At 46.4% G+C, this 20106-nt stretch overlaps 3 protein-coding genes across 4 annotated transcripts; 1 reads left to right on the top strand and 2 right to left on the bottom strand.

Annotated features, from left to right (window-relative positions):
- Nucleotides 1-6469: 6469 nt before the first annotated feature.
- Nucleotides 6470-10136, top strand: LOC101779322 (4-hydroxy-3-methylbut-2-enyl diphosphate reductase, chloroplastic). Its single transcript, XM_004981826.3, has 10 exons — nt 6470-6860; nt 6965-7161; nt 7450-7629; nt 7747-7878; nt 7981-8055; nt 8144-8249; nt 8362-8456; nt 9185-9370; nt 9531-9617; nt 9733-10136. Exons 1-10 carry the CDS (start codon nt 6584-6586, stop codon nt 9796-9798), a joined length of 1401 nt encoding a protein of 466 aa, XP_004981883.1. The 5' UTR covers nt 6470-6583; the 3' UTR covers nt 9799-10136.
- A 129-nt stretch (nt 10137-10265) lies between these two features.
- On the bottom strand, nt 10266-12144 carry LOC101760412 (uncharacterized protein At1g28695). Its single transcript, XM_022829639.1, has 3 exons — nt 12091-12144; nt 11136-11531; nt 10266-11053 (listed from the first exon to the last, which is right to left on the bottom strand). Exons 1-3 carry the CDS (start codon nt 12142-12144, stop codon nt 10562-10564), a joined length of 942 nt encoding a protein of 313 aa, XP_022685374.1. The 3' UTR covers nt 10266-10561.
- A 154-nt stretch (nt 12145-12298) lies between these two features.
- LOC101779712 lies at nt 12299-20100 on the bottom strand. Of its 2 annotated transcripts, none has more exons than XM_004981827.2 (16): nt 19648-20100; nt 18840-19199; nt 18616-18756; nt 18335-18467; nt 18131-18244; nt 17885-18033; nt 17132-17224; nt 16939-16999; nt 16486-16818; nt 15478-15604; nt 15296-15395; nt 14887-14956; nt 14663-14815; nt 13850-13945; nt 13275-13591; nt 12299-12854 (listed from the first exon to the last, which is right to left on the bottom strand). In XM_004981827.2, the coding sequence occupies exons 1-16, from the start codon at nt 19708-19710 to the stop codon at nt 12663-12665; spliced, it is 2502 nt and encodes an 833-aa protein (XP_004981884.1). In that variant the 5' UTR covers nt 19711-20100; the 3' UTR covers nt 12299-12662. The 2 variants fall into 2 exon arrangements, with proteins under 2 accessions (XP_004981884.1, XP_022678880.1); XM_022823145.1 differs by lacking the exon at nt 19648-20100 and adding an exon at nt 19292-19324.
- Nucleotides 20101-20106: the final 6 nt, after the last annotated feature.

The raw sequence follows: 20106 nt of genomic DNA on the forward strand, positions 1-20106 counted from the left end.
ACTCAGTACTCGTTCCGAGGTCTAGTACCGGTTGTTTTTTGATCCGGTACTAATATGAGTATTAGTATCGGATCTAACGGCTAGTTTCTCAGGAGCTCCCGTGATCCCTTTAGTACCGGATGGAGGCTTCACCCGGTACTGAAAGTCACCCATTAGTACCGGTCGAAGCCACCAACCAATACTAATGTGCCTGAGGGCCTTTAGTACCAGGTGGAGACTTCACCCGATACTAATTGGCAACTTTTAGTACCAATTGAAGCTCTAAACCAGTACTAACTTCCCTCCTATAAATCAGGCATCTTCTTCCTCCAGCTCAGGCTTCATCCATTCATGGTGAAATAGGGGAGGTGCTACCGAAGTTTTGACCATTTCGTGGGATGTCACTCATTCAAGTGTTCTCAAGATTATTGGGAATTAATAGTTCTTTTGTTTTCAGCCATTTGGATCGAGCAGGCCTGAACGGAAACAAGGCCCGAAGAAAAAGTTAGAGGGCCGTATCATCATAACGGAACTTAATGTAGAGTGTGAACCAATTGCGCTAGACAATGCTAAGATCAAATTGGTGAATCAAATTGGGTTTCTTGTTAGGGATAACAACCCAATAAACTTTCAGATTTGAAAAAGCCCTGAAATCGATGAGAGCGTGGTCCCCATAAGCGTGGTCCCTAAGCGAGAGAAGGAAATGATATGGGAGTAGATAAAAGAAAACTTCATGTTCCAAGGTATAGATGAAGAAAAAGTGAAAGATTGGGGCTTTAGGAAGGGTGCAATTGCTTTTCAGACATACAAGAAGAACCTGAACAAAGACTATGTAAAGAAGGGCCTTACACTAGATTTCACGAAGCACCCAAAGTTAAGATATCACTAGAATTCATTTGTGCAGTTCAAGGCATTGCAATAGAGTGCTAAGGCAACTAAAACCAACACCGACAATGCTAGTCAGAAGAATACTTTCATCGTCTTAGACCAGGAGGTTACAAGAAGGGGCTCATCAAATGGAAGAGGATGGAAGATGACATAATTGCTAAGGGAATCGTATCGGCGACTCTCAAATGGCTGAAGCGAGCAAAGCATTAGTATTATGCTCATGGCGGCACGCTCAATTCCGAAGATGGATAATTTGTTTTCAGCTAAGAATTGACAAAAATGGCAACGAGGCTTGTTGAGTTAATAAAGGCTACGGCCGAAGGATCTTTCGTGCCTGATCAAGAGAAGGACGAGCTGACTATGGCACTAGGTAATCCAGAACACTCTGGACGTTGCCGAGGCAAGAAGTAATTCCATGGAAGTTTACCTTTCGTGACCACGTCTGTCGGTGCGGAATCCGGCCGACAAGTAAGTGTTAGTAGTTTTACCGTGCGTTAGATCGGATATGGCCTAGCACACAATGACACATGATGTATATTGGTTCGGGCAACGGATGCTACGTCCAGTCGGGGTCGGTCGGTCGACTATATTCCTGAGCTCCGGTGCTCAAAGTTTGCAGTGGGGGTACAAACGAGAGGGATGAAAGGGGGTGTTTGAGACCTGGTCGTGTTCTGGTCCGAGTGGGAGAGAATGACCGGGGGCTCAGATGTGCGCTATGTGTTCGAGAGTGCGCGCGCATATGGAATGAGTAGAAGTGTCTGCCTATCAAACCTTGTCTTCAGACGGGGAGGGCTTGTTCCCTTTTATAGTAAAGGGGGCAGCCTTACAAGAGAGAGAGAGAGAGAGAGAGAGAGAGAGAGCTACCTAGTCTTATCGAGGCCCACGTCGTCGGGTACAGTATGGCCGCCGTCCTCAGTCCCTGTTCATCTCGTCAGGCCACTCTGCTGTAGCGGGTAGGTTGCGGCGGCACTGTGCGGGGCGTGTGCAGGATGTGGTGCGGTACGGTTCCTCGTACGGTAGTTGACCTGGGTGCTTCCTCTTATTCGTTCCACCTGCTCCCTGAGCCCACACCAAGCGGGCATCCCCGGTCGATTGTCCCAATTGTCCCCGGCCGTGCCAGTCGGGGGGAGGGGTGTGGTCGGTACGGTGCATCCTCGGTTGGAGGAACTTGGTCGGGGTCAGACTATGGTCCCACCCCTGATTGGACCCTTCTGGTCGGGGCGCCGACCAGGCCTCCTAGTCGTAGGAGCAGGTCGGTGGCCGGATCTTAGTCTCGGCCTGCGTTGCGTTGTTGGGCCGGTCCAGGCATGCAGTATCGCGGCGCCTCTTATTAGACCAGGCGTTGTTGGAAAGTGGGCCCATTGAGGACCCCGGGTCTATGGTCCCGTCAACGTCGATTCCTACAGAAGTTGCCAATGAAGTAAGGTCGAACACGCACGATAGCTATGAGAGTTGAAAGAACAGGTAGCTTTAACAGAAGTAAGAATGGAGAAAGCCATCGACCGCCGTGTGACTATAGCTCTTAGCAAACAAGCCAGTGAACAAGCAGTTACATCAACAGGGGCTAATATCGATGTAAGCCCCCTCTCAGTGTCGAAGTAGCGTCGCTTCCACAGAAGTCCTAGCTGGAGGATCTTCCGACATGATTGAGGATAACCAATGCCACCCCATGGGCGACATCACTAGGAGGGCCTCTTGTGAGCTTGTTACTCCCGTGAGAAACAAGCTCATCGTGGTGGCTTATGGTGTAGCTGAACAACTGACCCAAGGCCAAACAGTTCATGGCATGGAGATTCCAGTTCGCAGTTACGCTAAGGGGTGGACTGAGTGGTCGACAGATAGGATGACCTCGAACTGGAGGTACCTGGAGGTGATGGGGAAAGAATCTAGGAGAAGCCATCCATGGTTGGATTTTATGGACCAAACATGAGAATTCCGCAACCGAATCCCCCGACCTTGGGATCATCTCCTCAGGGCTCAAGGGCAAGATCACCTACGCCATTGCTAGGGCACCCTCTCCACTAACTGACAGGGATCCTAGCATGAGTCCACTAGCTGACAAGGATCCGAGCATGAGTCCACACTCTCCACTAGTTGACAAGGATCCTAGCATGAGTCCATCTCCCTTGTTATGAGCAAGGCTACATGGCTAAAAACGCCTTCAGTTCCACCTACAGCGGCTACAAAGAAGAAGCAAAAGAAGTCAAAGGAGAAGAAACCAGAGTCCAAGAAAACTTACGATATGACTGATATGGAAATCAACACAATAGTGGATGCTGAGGTTAAAGATCACTTCGCACCAAAGTCTCCCGTGAAGAAAGATCCACCACTTAATAAGGTTAAATTTCGAACTTTCATTAGAAGCTAGGAGAAAAAGCCAGAGAAACCACTGCTATCTGACTACGATTGCTCAATAACAAAGTCTTATCAGATGGGGTCAAGTATTCCGCAGCTCAAAACCAAATCCAACCAATCGATTGCCCCGCTCCAGGTCCTTTTGAAGTTTGATAAGAACCTGCTTATATCGCTAAGGATACAAATTTCACCGTAGCTCAACTTCGAGGGGAGGATCACATCCCAAAGCACATTGGGGCTGGTAAATGAAAATTTGAGTTAGAGAAATAGCTTGTGTGGCTGCAGTTGGTGGACCGTCTTCCAACGAAGATGTACAAATTGCACCAATGGTAAATGGAGGCTTCAGCCACCGGTTTACTCATGCTCGAAGTTTGGATTGGAGATCAACATTATTTCTGTGGGAATGTCATTATAAATGTGCCGCTCGAGAAACTTTATTTCCTTTACAATCAAGACGCACTTGACAAATCACTCATCAGTTCCTGAGCTCTGTAAGTGTTTAATTTGCTCTAACTTCAAAATCTCCGCTCTAGTCATTGTGCGACATCTTATCTCCTATTCTATTTTGTATCATGTAGGATGGAGATTTAAACTTACCGGAGGAAAGGATACTATGACATCGGCTTCATGGATCCGGATGTTATAAACGAGGCAACGGTAAGAGATAAACAAAATCGAACCTTGAAGAACATATATAAGTTCCTAGACAACCAACATTACAAGAAGTACGTACTCTACTGTACAACTTTGAGTGAGCGTGTTTCCCATCTCTTTTCATTTTCGAACTAGCAGTTAAACATAAGACTAACTAGCTTTGGCTATGTATATATATATACAGCTTCCACCTGATATTCCTTGTTATCGTGGTTGATCGAAGTGCGGTCTATACATGGATTCTTTGAGGAAATCAAGAGATAAATATACCAACCTCATAAACATTTTTAACAAAGCATGGGCTCGCTTCTGTCGACATCACACAGGTGAATTCAAGGAGGAACTTGATTTCAAGCATGAATTCTCGGTATGTATTGAATTTGCACATCTCGTGTCACTTCCTTGAACACAACAAATATTTTATAACTTTTTTTTGCCATATATATAATGTTTGAGATATAACTCGGGGAATAATTTATGCAGATACTACGTATGTGAGTTCATCCATGACTTTGTAGGTCCTAAGCGTATAACCGACCACGAATTCAGAGTACGTAGATAAATTTCTTAACAATAAACTAGTTCTAATTGTGCAGACCCATTGATCTACTATATAATAACCTTCACCAATGACACAGATGAGAGACGTGAAGGAAGCATTCCTCGAGACGGAAAAAATCAGGGCAATCTAAGAACAACTCAGTGGATTTCTTCTGGACGAAGTAAATCCAGCGGGGGAGTTCCATAATGATGGATCAAATATGCATCACCGTCAGGACTCGGGTTCAAAATAGTTGATCCAAATATTCAACTTTTAAGTGTTGATGCAATGTAATATTATTCATAAATGTGTATGCACAAGATGTCTCTCTCTCTATATATTATTTCAAATATAATATTATAGATCTAATACAACTTTATATATATTAGCGTACTAGAACTTGTATTGTATACGTTAAGGAAATAAATATGAATATAGAATAAAGAAATAGAAAACAAAATAAGAAAAGAAAAGGAAAAGAAAAGGACGTTAGTATTGGTCCAACCGGTACTTAAATTGATCTCTGCCACGCATGACGTGGCAGACTAATTTAGTACCGATTGGACAGATCAACCGATACTAAATAACTATCTTTACTACTAGTTATTTTACCCGGTAGTACTGATATATATCGAAGAGGTTTGGACCAGTCCCCAGCGGTGAGTTGCTGTGTGCGCGCGTATTCATAATTTTGGGACGTGAGTTTTGAAGGAAGCAGGCGCATGGAAACCGCGTTTCGCTTTCATCAGATCAGATTTGTTGCGGAAGAGGTGGCACCGGCGCAGCGCAGATGCCCGCTGCCGGCTGCCGCTGAGCGGCGCGGCGCGCGCCCCACGAGTCACGGGCACGATCGGGGCTTGCTAGCCAAGCCTGTGGGAGCGTCGGCGGGGCGCACGGGGAAAAAGTGCGGTGGCGCAGGGCGTGGCCGGTGGCGGTGGGTTGCCAGCCAGGGTTGGGGGCTTGGGGCTGCAAGCTCGGCTCCGCACGCGCGGCGCCGCCGGCCCTCGATCGCTGGGGCACGACCATATATATACGCGCGCGCCGAGACGTCGGAGGGTCACCGCGCCGCCGCGCTTCAACGGCGCGGGGGTTGTTGCTGCGCTGTAAAAGTCTCTCTGTCACTCGGCATGTGCCCTGACCAATCTCGCTCGTGGGCAGCGAGCGGCCGTCGCAGTTGCGTCGTCGTACAGCATCCGATGGGCCTGGCTTTGGAAGAAACGGCGTGAGAGTCCATAACTCGAAAGGGGCACCTGCCTGACCATCGGAGCCCTTTTTTCCAGGCACATGTTCTTGAACCCAGTTTCACGTGTTGCGTGATTTCAGAAATAGGGAAGTCCGTTTCCATCCACGTGTAGGTCGTTTTCACGCGACCGATGAGGACTTGTGTCAGTCAGCGTGATAAGCATGTGTTTGGAAGTCGCATTTGAGTATTTGACCTTAAGCATCGCTATCTTGGATCCTGCTTTGTGCCCTGTTCCCAAAGGGTGACTCGTTGCTGTTTATCCCTGATGCATCCCAAAGGTGTAACGAAGCACATGCTTCCGAACAGTTGGAGGAAGCACGAACCGATTTGTAGCTAAAAATCCATCCTAGTACCGCACCACCGCGCAGGGAAGGAAACTGGATGGAAAGGCAATCAAAGCCAACCCAAATTGTGGCGATCCGTGCGTCCCACTAGCGGCGTCTCTCTTTCGACACCGCACTATCGCAGAGTGGTCTCCCCAGCGTGTCAGCCAGCAGTTCCACCGTCCAGCGTCCCTTCCACCGGCCCATAATCCTCACTCCCTGACTCCCGCACCCGACAATTTGGGCGGGTCAGGAAAACGTGGTGCGCCACTCCCCCCGACCCGACCGGCCGCTCTGGAAATTTCATCTCCCCGTGCCGTGCCCGTGCTGACCCGTCCGTCCACAAGAGGACAGGGACCGGCGGCCCGGGCAGCCGAGCCGTGCGCGCCACGGAATATCCCCCTCCCGCCCCACGGGGGCCACGGCGTCGGACAGGGCGAGGCCGGAGGCCGCGAGAGCCGCAGGGATAAGAGAGCGCGGGGCCCCGAGCCGGGGAGAGGAGCTACCCGCTAATCCCATTCGCCGTCCGCCTCCTCCTGCTGCTATTCCGCTAGTGCTCTGCTCCCCAGCGACGCCTCCGCCACGAGGCCCACGCCCGCGATGGCGACCATCACCACGCAGCTCCGCTCCGCGCTCCTCTCCCCGGCGGCCTCCTCCTCCCGTGGGGGAGGGCGCCGGCGCCGGCGCGCGCCCTCCAACGTGCGATGCGACGCCTCCCCGCCCGCCTCGGGGGCGTCGGCGTCGGCGGCCGCATCGCTCGACCCGGACTTCGACAAGAAGGCCTTTCGCCACAACCTCACCCGCAGCGACAACTACAACCGCAAGGGCTTCGGGTACAAGAAGGAGACGCTCGAGCTCATGAGCCAGGAGTACACCAGTAAGTGCTAGCTGCCGCGGGGCAGGGAGGGATCCGTTGATTTTTTTTTTATCCTGATTGATTGGTTGATTGACGAGGGAGTGGGGGCGGATTGGATTTTGCAGGCGATGTGATCAAGACGCTCAAGGAGAACGGCAACCACTACACTTGGGGCCCCGTCACCGTGAAGCTGGCGGAGGCCTACGGATTCTGCTGGGGCGTCGAGCGCGCAGTGCAGATCGCCTACGAGGCGCGCAAACAGTTCCCCGAGGAGCGCATCTGGCTCACCAACGAAATCATCCACAACCCAACCGTCAACAAGGTAATGGAATCCGTAATCAGTGGACTCTCTCATTCGTAATCATGGGTGATGGGTGGCTCTTACGAGCAATAGAGATTGCCATGTATGAGATTTTGTCCAATTCAGGGATAAATTGCTAAATTGTACATTTGTTCTGGTGAACGCGTTCATTTTTCATTTCCATTGGGTCTCAGTGTTGATGTTCCCTTGTGCAAAACAGAAGTCATAACCTCCAAGTCCCAACCTTCTTTTTTGTTGTAAGAGGCCAGTGTGCATCTCTGATCTGAATTCTTTTGATTGGGCGTGCAGAGGTTGGATGAGATGGGTGTAGAAATCATTCCTGTTGATGCGGGTATCAAGGATTTCGATGTCGTTGGAAAAGGAGATGTTGTTGTGTTGCCTGCATTCGGAGCTGCTGTGGAGGAGATGTACACACTAAATGAGAAGAAAGTGCAGATAGTTGATACAACCTGCCCTTGGGTTTCAAAGGTATATTTTCGTTTCGGACACCACCCTTTTGTTAAGCCTTTTGTGCCTCGTTGACTCGTTGTTCCTTAAGTGAAAAACGTATTGTATCTGGCTGATGAGATCCATTATTCAATATAGGTTTGGAACATGGTTGAAAAGCACAAGAAGAGTGATTATACTTCAATTATTCATGGGAAATATTCACATGAAGAAACTGTTGCCACTGCTTCTTTTGCAGGAAAGTACATCATTGTGAAGAATATAGCAGAGGTACATAAAAACAAGTTTTACATTTTGCTGTTCTTTCATACTTTGTCTTGAAGGCAGCCATAGCCCATAGATATGAAGTTGAAGTGTTTTCAACTGTAATAGGCGAACTATGTGTGCGACTATATACTTGGTGGCCAACTTGATGGGTCTAGCTCAACAAAAGAGGCGTTCCTTGAGGTAAGGACTGAGGACTTTGCTCAGGCTATCCATTCACTGGCATGCTGGAAAGGAATGGCTAACAAAACGGTTTTATACACGACTGCAGAAATTCAAAAACGCTGTTTCTCCAGGATTTGATCCTGATGTTGATCTTGATATGGTGGGTATTGCAAATCAAACAACAATGCTTAAAGGAGAAACTGAAGAAATCGGTGGGTTATGTTACCAGTCTCTGCTACCCTTTTATAGCTATATGTTGTGATTTATGCAATGCAGATTATTTTGGCACACACCATTTTGATTGTAATGCTGTATGATTAATAGGGAAACTTGTTGAGAGGACTATGATGCAAAAGTATGGAGTTGAAAATGTCAATGATCACTTCATGGCCTTCAACACTATTTGTGATGCTACTCAGGTAAGTGTGTTTCTCCAACATAAATGTCAGTTTGCACAATCCAGAGCCTTCTAGCCCAACCCTTTTAGATATTATGTGATGCACTCCAAAACATATGGTTTCTTGATGATTTCAGAAACTGGTTGTTTCTATATTATCTAGATTACCCCAAGGTGTTTATACTTGTACCTAAGGGAACAACATTCTCACTTTTCAAATAAGTTTGTGTTCCAAAGTTGCCCACATTCATGTCTAATAGACACACCACTGCATGTTCCCATTGATCACGTAGATCAACACCTACTCCATTGATACTCTGTGCGATATATTTAATAACAGAAACAGCAACCTTACAGCACTGCTTAATCTTTATGTGAGGCTAAAATGTGGAGCTTGTCTGTCTTTTTCTTTGCGAGGACCTTTTGGCAATGTTTGAATTATCACATTGCACTGTAATGTTTAGAAAAGGGTAACTTACAGTTGGTGGGAGAAGTTAGTCATTAATGGTCTGATATGGTCCCCCATTATGCTGCCTGCAAAGGAAACTGAGACAGCTATTGGCATATCCTTCTCTTACACCAATGTTAAATGGATCATAGCTGATCTAATTTCTAAACTTTTGATTTTAGAAAATGTTTCTTCAGGAGATAGATATATTCTTATTTTTACATGTACTGTACTGATTTAGTGATTTAATATCCATCCATTTGATGCTGTACTGATTTATATCCATCCATTTGATACCTCAGGAAAGGCAAGATGCTATGTATCAGCTGGTGAAGGAGAAAGTTGACCTTATTCTGGTGGTTGGAGGATGGAACTCCAGTAACACCTCTCATTTGCAGGAAATTGGAGAACTCAGTGGAATTCCATCCTACTGGATCGACAGTGAACAAAGGATTGGCCCAGGAAACAGGATCAGCTACAAGCTAAATGTACTTTCTAATACCCTCCACAAATGCTTCTTTATTTAACCAGGACTAATTCTTTTTTAAAATAAAACAAAAGAATTTTGAAGGGATTTTGTGTTGAATAGTTAATAAATTGAAAAAGGGTGAACTTCAAATTTTTACTGAAATTTGGCTTATTTAACAGCATGGTGAACTTGTCGAGAAAGAGAACTGGTTACCCGCGGGGCCTATTACAATTGGTGTTACTTCTGGTGCCTCAACTCCAGACAAGGTAATGTATAGCTGTACTAGTGCGCATATTAGCCTCCTTGCACTAGTGTGCATATTATGGAGGATGGATAAACGTAAATCTGTGTAGCAATAATGTGAACGTTCTGCTTGTGCAGGTTGTTGAGGATGCACTTCAGAAGGTATTCGAGATCAAGCGTCAGGAAATTTTGCAGGTTGCGTGAATTCTAAGCAGAAAAAGAGCTTAATAGCTGAAGGCTTGGCAAAGGTTAGTAGAACTGTTGCACATGCAATGCTTGTACAGTAGATAAGAATGTTTTAGGCACGCACTATCACGAGGCACTGTCCTTGTGCTCGGATTTACAGTCTGGTGGAAACGAAAATGTTGACATGTAATCATTGGTATGGATAACAGTTGCATCAGCTGTTGTAACTTTTTGGCCCTAGTGACAGGGAATTGTCTCTTCCATATGAAGAATATTTAACGTGTATGCATTGAGCTCAGATGCAGGATTTCCTGTACCTACACCAAGTGCAAAGAATGCAGAGTTCCTGTGAATAATAAGCTTATGTCCGGCCTTGATGAATCACCAGCTGTAAAAGAAATCGCAACGAAACATTCACTTATTCTAGTGCTTTCCTTTTTATTTCTGCTATCCTAGTACTTTCTCACGTTGTTCCTTCACTTAAATTCGTGACACGTCACGTCAATCAAGCTTGCAATGCTGGATGTCTGATGGGTCAAGTGTAAAGCAACAAAGCATACCTTCCCGAATTACCAAAGGAAGTTGTTTCCTGCACTTTACAGATCAGAATTGCTTAAGTTCTTTCTTTTTTTTTACCATCAGATTGCCTATTTTTGGTTAACAAAAAACAATATGTTAAAAGTATGACGAGTGCTACAATGCTGCCCTGCATTGTTACCTGGATAGACACGGCAAGAAGAACACGACCAGACCTCAGGACCAGCGTTCCTGGTCTCACCTCTCACGCCCACGATTTCACGCACTCCGAGTGCGGCGGCCACCTCAGCCCCGCTGCCGTTGTGTTCAGCCGCCTGGCGGCGCGGAGGACGGCCCTGAGGTCGGCGACCTTGGCCCGCTTGGTGCGGCAGCAGTTGGCGTGCACAGTGGCCACCTGCGCCGCGTCGCGGCTGTCCTGGCAGAAGCCGCTGAAGCGTGCCGTGTCCAGGACGCGCGCGCGCACGCCGAGCCGCCGGAACGCGCCGCGCCGCTTCATTGCGTTGAGGACGTCCTGCTCCTTCATGCCCGGCGACCCCCGCCGCGCCGCGTGCCACTCGTCGAACAGCGCCGTCGTCCGGCCGTTGGAGGCCACGAAGAAGAAGCCCGTGTTCAGCTCGTTGCCGACGTAGTCGCGCGCCACGCCGTTGAACTTGTCGGAGCTGATCAGGAGGTCCTCGCCGCCGTCGCCAAGGTCCAGCCTCGGGAACGGGTTCCTCAGCCACATCACGTCCATATCCTTGCGAAAATCAACACAACCAAGTCTAGTAAGCATGAGCCAAATCAAGGCGACGCGAATGCATGATCTCTGACGTACGTACAGTGAATATGAAGTTGTAGCCGTGCTTGAGCACGTCGCCGAGGAAGCGGATCCGCCGCCACATCATGCGTATGAAGCCGTCGGACATGTAGAGCTGCTCCGACGCGAGGTCATCGTCGGCGTGGGTGCCGTACCTCTGCCGGAGCAGGTAGCACCTGAGGCCGCCGAGGCTCCTGCACCGCCGGAAGGCCTGCCGGTCCATGGCCACGAAGAGGACGTGGTCGATGAGCTGCGCTGTGCCGTCCCCTTCCGTCATGCTCTGGAGGAAGAGGTCGAGCAGGCCGTCCTCCTCCGCGTACGCCTCGTTCAGCACGGTCAGGATCAGCGTCCTGTTCGCGTACGCCGCGCCGCGCAGCGCCACCTCCAGATCATCGTCGGGAGCGAAGGCCTTATATAACTTTAACAATGCCAAGAATTAAGCTAGGGTTTAGGCCTGACTAGGCTGCAGTAGTAACAATCCTGAACAAAGAACAAATGGTCCTAGAATTAGACTTGCCGATGATCGGCGCCGCCATATGTTGTACTTCTGCTCCTTTCCGGCGGCGTCGCCGGCCGGAGAAGACGTCGCGTATGTGCAAAGCACGACGACGAGGCAGACGGCGGCAAGGGCCACGACACGGCTCGGTGTGCAGTGCTCCGGCCGATCTCGTATTGACATGCCCATTGGATTGGATCGGTTTGCTCGCTCTTTCTCCTTAGCGTCGGAGAGCCTCTAGTTCCACTACCATCACCATGGAAGGGCGATGTTTTACCGGCTGGGAACGAGAAAGCGCGCGGAATCTCATGGGAACGAGAGGTTTGTTAGTTCAGTTCTTATATGATGACGAGAAATGTGCATGGGCGGTCATGAGAAGATTGCAGCAAACCTACCCATTTGCACTGACAGTTTATCACGTAAAAATCACCGCCAGGTCCCTCAAATCACCACCAGGTTCTTATACGTGAATGTTGAGTACCAGCAGCTCTCCAGCCATGGCTGTCATGCTTTCACCGAACCGGCACGAGGCCATGGCCTAAAATTTGCTTGCTAGGCTCCATTCTTGCTTGCAAATGGCTATTCAAATCAAATTTCCAAAGCAGCAGCAACTCTATGATGATTTAACCAGACAAGAGCTGACATCGTATTGGGTGTTGGGATCATACGGATGCACTTCAGGCCAGTCATGAGACAACACAGGGGCTCTCATTGAAATGATTCTGTTAAGGATTATGGATTACAACACACATCAACCTTTACATTCCCTTCACTATTTCTGAAGCGAAAACGAAGAATCTACCATCCACCTCCATCTCCCCCAACTCCCCTCTCTTCCAGTCAGACTAACCTCTAACAAAGAGCCCACTCCAACACAGCTTGTACACCAAGCACCCATCTTCAGGTGCCTAGGTGAAATGAACCTCCTACTTCCCGTATCCTACAATTGGGAAGTAGTGGATGAAAAGGAAAAAAGAAGAGAAAACAGTCAATTATACTTTACACCATTGCTGAGCTTCTTCCAGAGCAGCATGGGAAGAAGCTCGGGAGAAGTTATAGCCAGAAAGATTTCTTCTCGCCATATCCTGTGCACGGAACACCTTTTTCCTCTTCTTCCCTCTTGCTAAAAAGGGTCTGATCTGAGCAATCCAGACCCGCTCCACAAGCCGAATTGTACAATTCGCATGCAGAGTAGCATACCCGAAGCCTGTTGTCCCCATCCTCGTCACACCGTTGAATTGAGATCTGATAACAGGAATTTAATCAGGACAAGTTTATTCATTGCTAGATGACAAATTCGCCGAAGTCACATTAAAACATTATCTTGTGTTCTCCAAATGACAAAAGGGATATAATTGATGACACTAGATAATGAACATAGCAAGGGCAGTCAATATACTAGCGATTAGCTTAAATAGCACCAACAGTTAACATAATATGCATCCTGACATCTTTTTTGTATACATGCTTATCTAAAGTGCTACTTGTTGGTTGACTTAATGCGAGATTCACGCTCTTCCATTTATTGTTTGTTTCCAGAAACAGTGAGCACAAGCCTAATCTTGAAATGAGCTCACGCTGACAAGCTTATGTTAGAAGTTTGAAAAAAAGAACAGGGAAAATCATGACAAAAATGTTAAGAGAAATGGTGGAAGAAAGCAATACCCAGCAGGCCAGCCGCTTCGCAGCTGCTGCACAATTGGCATTGTTGAAGAAGTTAAGGAAGGTCCGTCCACTTGGCATCAACCTATTGTAATTTGGCACCAGAACTACAGCTTCAAGCTGTTGTAGTATGCTGAGTTCACTTGGTGCACAATGCTGCCCATCCGAATCTCTAACAAGTACATCATGACACATTGACAGGCTGGGCAGTATTGTAGAACCCTTCAGACAAGTGTAGCCCGCATAATCTGAACAACGGAACTCACATTTACCATTATCGCAAACCCCTCCATGCAAACTACATTGTTCATCACAAACCGCTGCATAGAAGGAAAGGAGGATGTTACTTCTTGCTTACATGAATAAGAACAGAGCAACAATTGTGAGCGAACACAACATATAGTTTGCAAACATAGAAGATATTTAGCATGTCTTTCATCACACATTTCAAAATTCGTCAGCCTAATGTGACAACTGTTGAGCAAAATCTTTTGCCATGTATTATATCTCATGAATCCAACCCAGTAAGCAATGCGTGCATTTAGTAAATAAAAAAGAAAGAGAAGTCAGAGCTTCACCTGTTGAACAGTCAATCCCTGTCCATCCACTTTGACATTCACAGATCCCATTAGCTTTGCATATACCATGGCCACTGCACTTGTCTGGGCAAGATCCTGTTCACCAACACCAACAGCAGTTAGTGAATTTGTGAGGTATAATAACAGAATGAACACTACAATATATCAGAAGGTGGCGACTCTGAAATTTTCAGCAGTTTCCGAACACTAGAACCTTGCTGTATCCTCTAACCTCAAAATGTCAGTTTTGCAAGAATCAATACATTCTATGCAATTCACACTATTACCAAAAATGTTAGATGTTTATATGTTGTCTATTTGTTTCATCCTGATAAACAGATGACAATCGACATGATGCAAAACAACAAAAAGCTGCATGCCACTTCTCTGACCTAAACTATTATTTCGTGGTATTGCTTGACTCTGGAAGTATCCCTTGAACACCCAATTCATTTATTTTTCAAGACATTTGATAAATAGATGCCACTTTAGAGTGTCTACAGTCAAATGTTGAGAGCTTTGACCGCTCAAATACACAAGTATTAAAATATGTCATATGGAAAATTGATATTTGTACATTTTTCATTAAAGTATTTCTGTAACATATAATTTTCATGATATAACAAATTGCTCTAAAACAATGAACAAAACATTGTATTGATTATCGAAATGGTATTTGCGACTAGAATGATATGTTCTTAGGAACAGCAACAGTTTGACATTAGAGAAGATACAAAAAGAAAAAAAAAAGTGGTGATTAGAAGAAGAAAAGAAACATCCACTGTGATTGTTGGGGGAATAGTATATACTCACTTCTGCTGCAGTCACGACCATGAAACCCAGGGAAGCAGTGACAGGTCCCATCAATGCAGTCACCGTTAAAACTACAGGATTTGGGACACTGACCAGTCACTGGGACTGGGACAGTATTACACAACTCATGATACGCCGGGCAAATTAATTCCCCTTCAGCAAAAAATTAACTTTTATAAGAAAAAGTGGTGCTGATGTGATACACCTTAAGTAACAACACTCACCATTGAATCCTGGGAACTGAACAGGCCCACCAGACTGTGGACATGACTTCCAAATTCCATCAACAGCAACCTAAACATCATGAATTTCCAAACACAGGACAAGGCAAACATTAGAAAAAAAAAAGTTAAGCTACTCGAGCACAATATCATGATGAATATCATAATAAAGACACTCCAGCAAAAGAAAACTTAGCACAAGAAACTAGACAGTGGGACCCAAAGCATGCAAAGTAAACTTTGTGCAAACTGATACATTGAACTATGAACTATATTCACCTCTAATGAGTTGTTTGCAAAGTAAAGTTTTTGCAAACTGATAGATGAACTATGAAGTATATTCACCACTAATTAGTTGTGTGCAAAGTAAACTTTGTGCAAACTGATAGAACGAAGTATTAAGTATATTCACCTCTAATGAGTTGTTTGTGCAGCGATGCTGATAACAGCCATTTCCTTGGGTCATAGATCCACGAACAAAGCCCGTTCGCACTAGAGTCGAGGCCATGCACCTGCTTATTAACAAATTTATAATTACAATGCAACTAATGAATGCAGTTGAGCATATATCCAAATTGTTGTTTGCGACCTCACCTCGAATTACTTCCTCGCACTTCACCTAACATTCTGTCAGGCGCTCTTGCGCTATTTACATCAGTGCATGAACCATCGGAATAAGCAACGTAGTATGTGCAGTAGTCTGCTAATGAAGACTGACCACCTGCAAACATCAGATTCCAAATATATATCATATGCAACAAAGAAAAATGCAGCATACTACAATAAATACTTAATCCAATTATAAAAGGATCAGAACGCATGACAGTTTGGCTAGGCCATATACTAGAAACAGGTGCTCCTACCTGTTACCGTACACTTGCCACATTGCCAGTTAGTATCTACATCATTGCTGGGTGGGCGCCAGCCATATATCATGTTTAGAACCATGCGAGCAAAAATAGTGCTACTTGTTACTTCCTTTTTTTGTGACAGTGGTTGGATACCCCAGCGGACACTATTTGTCCAAACTTACTATGTTAGTTTTGTTTCTGTTATTCAGTTGAGACATAGAGTCCATGAAGGCCACATTGTGGCTAATATCTACAAATGGAATATAAAATGATGTGTGATAATGGTCTTGAATGATTGTGTTCATTAAAGGATTCCAACAGCACAGACAAACTAAGAATCAATTGTTCAATAGTGCCTTGCTTTTCTTTTCTTTTGGGTGGGTATTTTTTTAGGGTACCTTTTATTATTTAGAAAAAACATAGCATGCTGAATTGTGGCCTTGATCTCCGAAACTCAACCAAATTTTGTACGCTTTTAGTACACAAAAATAACTCTTGAAACTACTCTCTCCAGTCACAAATAATTGATATTTTGTGCATCACAACAGTCTACAAAAGGCAATGTTGACTAGTATTTTTTGTGACTGGAAGGAGCAGGAATGACTGTAAGAACTAGTAGGGGATGAGTGTAAGAACTAGTAAAAAAGATAAATCAAACAGTACGCTTAAATTGTTATCAACTTTCCACATCACTTAGCATCCTTTTTTAATGTCAGAAAGAAGTTGATCTATGCTACACATTTGGGCATACCTTTATTGGCTTGGGGAAAATATTGAGCCCATTTAGGCAAGTCCCCACTATAGCTCACTATAGGGCAGTAACCTTCTGCCTCCCTATTATATGTGCATCCTGATAGTTGAGTTGTGTTGCAATGGTAAGCCCCTTTCCACGAATTGCAAGGAGATACAGCAAACTCTGTTCCCTGATTCCGACCCCAATCTAAATGCTCGGCCATGCTGTAATTAGCTTGATACCATCCACTGTCCTCCAGTAATGCTAAAGTCATTCTTGAAACCACCGACCTAGTATCCACTGACCCAGTCATGATCTCATTCATTAAGAGTCTTTTCTCCCAATGTGAACCTAAAAGTAAGCCAAATGTGAATATATAATTGAACGTGTTTGGAAAGTTAAGTAATACAAACATATCTCAGTCGATAAAAAACAAAAAAAAACTATGAAGGACTCATGCTACATATCTACCTGAGGTGCCCCTGCCTCCCCCATCTTCCAATTCCAACCCAGTGAAGTTTTGGGAAAATGCCTAGCACGAGAAAGAAATTGGTTAGTTTATATAAAGCAGTTTTTTTCAAAGTAAAGAGCATGAAAATGAAAAACACCCGCAGCCACGAATGTCTCTATTTAGCAATCTTTCACATCTTTAGTTATGACTTACTCCATAGTGATGTCTGGAGTGCATTACTACTCGAGGTAGGACAACACGAGTAACCATTCTTCCAAGCTTTTCATCCAAAGTCTGAACAGTAACCTGAAAGAACGAGTAGAAAAACATTGAAAGAGGGGAATAATCTATATTAGAAAAGATACAGAAAGCATTTCAACACAGTTTTCACTTTTCACGCTATGCTACTCATCAATCCAGTGAACAGGTACATCTTTCGAGTAGAGCATTACAATGAAACAAGCTATGGTGGGATGCTAGTTCCCAAAGCTATTCTTCCACAGGGTTCAAACCATTGTTCACAAAAGTTGGCCCAATACACTAAGCATGCCATGTTCACAAATGTTCTCCAATAAACATTCACAAAATCATCAAGAAACATTTGCAGGCAGGCATTTTACCATAAATTCCATGGTGAACTGGTTGATCAACTGACAGAAGCTTACATGCCTTTCTCAGCTTGCATATAGTTATTTCATAAGCCAAGTCATGACGATTGTTATAGCACAAACACTCAATAATCTCAAATCTTTCTATATGAGAACCAAAAGGTTTAACTCCCAATCCTCCAAATTATAAGCACTTGTATGCTTTAAGTATTTAAACTTTCTCAGGCTTATCTTCTAAGCCTTCATATTAGGTTCATACTGTAACTGCCGAATAGCCTATTCAACAAATGGGCAAAGCTGGCAGAGCCCATCGAATTGTTAGCGCGAGAATAAAGTGAGCAAAGACATTGTTGAGTACCTGACCACGTCTCCTTTTCCTTTCATCACGAAAATGTGTGAAAGCATGAGGATCAAAGCCTAGAACATGCATGACCTCATGTATTAGAGTAGCCGAAAGTAATGTTTCTGCTTCAGCTGTCAAATGACGAGGGGCCACATTAACATGTCCTAGAAACAAAAAGGAATATACACATTGGGTCAGAAAAACATTATAAAGTCCCCCACATTTGAATGCTTGCATGCTAGAGTGTGTTGATTGACAAACCTGCGATGGCTCGACCCCACTGGTCACGTTCGCAGGCCACAGCCCATGCAAGGGTGTTACCAGTTGTCGGTCTAGTAGTTACTAAGAGGACTAAGTCGGCATTAGAAACACCATCTGCAATTCAAGAGAGATTCATATTACAATATAGTGTCAGGCAGTCAGAAGGCAAGACTTAGAAAACAACTCATTGTAACGGTGAATTACCTTCAACATATGCATGTGGGAGCTGTACACCTCCATCCTGACCACAAGCTGAGTACCCACTGAGCCGCAGGTTCCCCTTGACAGGTTCAACAGCTAGAGCTTTTCTAAACCACTCTACTGTTTGTCCCAGTGCCTGTAAAATGACTCAATTCAACATACAAAACAGAAGTTAACAAAACATGGGGATAGGAAAGCTACATCCTCTGTAACAGTCGAGTTAAGTTTGGATTGTTTCTAACTTAAGTTGCAGAGAGGGACAACGAAAAGCACAAGAACTGCACCTTCCGGAGCCGTTGCTTCTTGTCCTCCCCAGCTATGTCCTCCAGGGTGCAATTGTACCAGCAGTCTCCCACCAGTGGTGGATCGCCATGAGGATCACATATAGGTGTTCCTGGTGCTGACGGTACAGGAGGCTCGCCAAGCTACCAAACAGAAACACCAAAATTAAAGCTACGGGTTTATACACAGCTGCTGACGCAATGAGAAGCTAATGCTACAAACAGACCTTAACGATGTCACCAACTCTTTTACAATCCCGGTCAGGCGAGTGCCCGACGGCATCATAATTGAGGTATATGCGTATTGGCTTCCTGGCATTCCTCTGCGTAACACGCGAAGACGAAAGACCCAACAAGTGTCGTCCTCTTACGTGGTCCACTTTCTCCTGAGGCTCGTGGTACACTTGTGGCATGACAGAGTACTCCTTCCGCCCAGCTCGCCGCCGCTGATGCAGTATCTCGTCATGGATGCATGAGTGGCTAAGGTAAACATCCTTTTCTCCAGCTTCCACGTCTTGCGGAAACAATGCTTTGCTTTCAGCAGAATCCGCACCAGCTCCTTGAGTCCAGACTAGAATCAACACAATCTGCAGCAAGGGAAAAGAATGAAAGGAAATCGTCAGGATCAATACAAAAGCGCAGCTCCTTCCAATGGCACTTGACCACAACCTATTCCTACCATAAATATTCGCAGCATGAGAAGGCAAACATCAAGAAATCCACCTAAAATGATCAAACTCTGATGCAACTATACTTGGTCGTGGCCCAAACATCCAAAAATAGCTCTGAGAGAAACATTTCCTGCCCCAACAGTGCGGAGCGAAACAGTAAAACCCTACGCAGCAGCAGGCCGAATCTCCCAAATCAACCTTAGTCAGAACACGAGACGCGCATCAGCCCATACCAAATCCGCCCAGAGCAGGCTCAAACCCCTGGAATTTCCCGGCCATTCCGCCCCAAATCCACGAGCTCCGAGTACTCCCCTCCCGACTCCCGCCCTTCCAAACCCGCACCGGATCGAGGCAGCAAGCTCACCTCGACGCTGAGGAGCCAGAGCACCCTCCCGCGCCCGCCGCGGGGCGGTGCCCCGGCCTCCATGCACGCAGCCGCCCGCAGCGCCCCGCCGCTCCCATTCACGGCCTCGCCCGCGACGCCGCGGCCGCGAGCCTCCGCCTCATCGCCCCGCGCAAATCCACCCCTCTGCCTCCACCGCCTTCACGCCCACGCCGCGCCGCGCCGCCGGGAACGGGGCCCACCGCGCAGCCGAGCCCCCACGGGACCCGCACGCGCAACCACCCGCCGCGCCTCGCTCGGCGGCCGGCCGCTGGAGCGGATCGAGGCCGGCCGGGCGGCGCCGGGATGGTTAGGGTTTGGTGGCGCCCCGGGGAGCTGCCCGCCCAATGCGCAGGGGACGGAGGGAGGGGGGCAGGAGGCGACGCGGGGGAGGTGAGGTGTGCGGGAGTGGTGGTGGATTTAGTCGTGAAGGCTACTAGC

The sequence above is a fragment of the Setaria italica genome, chromosome IX, assembly GCF_000263155.2.
Source record: "Setaria italica strain Yugu1 chromosome IX, Setaria_italica_v2.0, whole genome shotgun sequence".
In the NCBI taxonomy this organism is placed as follows: Eukaryota; Viridiplantae; Streptophyta; class Magnoliopsida; order Poales; family Poaceae; genus Setaria; species Setaria italica.

What these genes read in the sequence shown, in the direction of transcription:
- LOC101760412 (XM_022829639.1), bottom strand. Translation starts at nt 12,144, where the DNA reads ATGGCCTCGTGCCGGTTCGGTGAAAGCATGACAGCCATGGCTGGAGAG. An exon ending in CCATGGCTGGAGAGCTGCTG is followed by an intron (nt 11,532 to 12,090) that starts GTACTCAACATT and finishes GCATTGTTAAAG; the next exon opens with TTATATAAGGCCTTCGCTCC. An exon ending in GCTACAACTTCATATTCACT is followed by an intron (nt 11,054 to 11,135) that starts GTACGTACGTCA and finishes GATTTTCGCAAG; the next exon opens with GATATGGACGTGATGTGGCT.
- LOC101779322 (XM_004981826.3), top strand. Translation starts at nt 6,584, where the DNA reads ATGGCGACCATCACCACGCAGCTCCGCTCCGCGCTCCTCTCCCCGGCG. An exon ending in CCTGCCCTTGGGTTTCAAAG is followed by an intron (nt 7,630 to 7,746) that starts GTATATTTTCGT and finishes TATTCAATATAG; the next exon opens with GTTTGGAACATGGTTGAAAA. An exon ending in AGGAGAAACTGAAGAAATCG is followed by an intron (nt 8,250 to 8,361) that starts GTGGGTTATGTT and finishes TATGATTAATAG; the next exon opens with GGAAACTTGTTGAGAGGACT.
- LOC101779712 (XM_004981827.2), bottom strand. Translation starts at nt 19,710, where the DNA reads ATGGAGGCCGGGGCACCGCCCCGCGGCGGGCGCGGGAGGGTGCTCTGG. An exon ending in TTTTCCCCAAGCCAATAAAG is followed by an intron (nt 15,605 to 16,485) that starts GTATGCCCAAAT and finishes TGATGTTTGCAG; the next exon opens with GTGGTCAGTCTTCATTAGCA. An exon ending in AGGGATTGACTGTTCAACAG is followed by an intron (nt 13,592 to 13,849) that starts GTGAAGCTCTGA and finishes CCTTCTATGCAG; the next exon opens with CGGTTTGTGATGAACAATGT.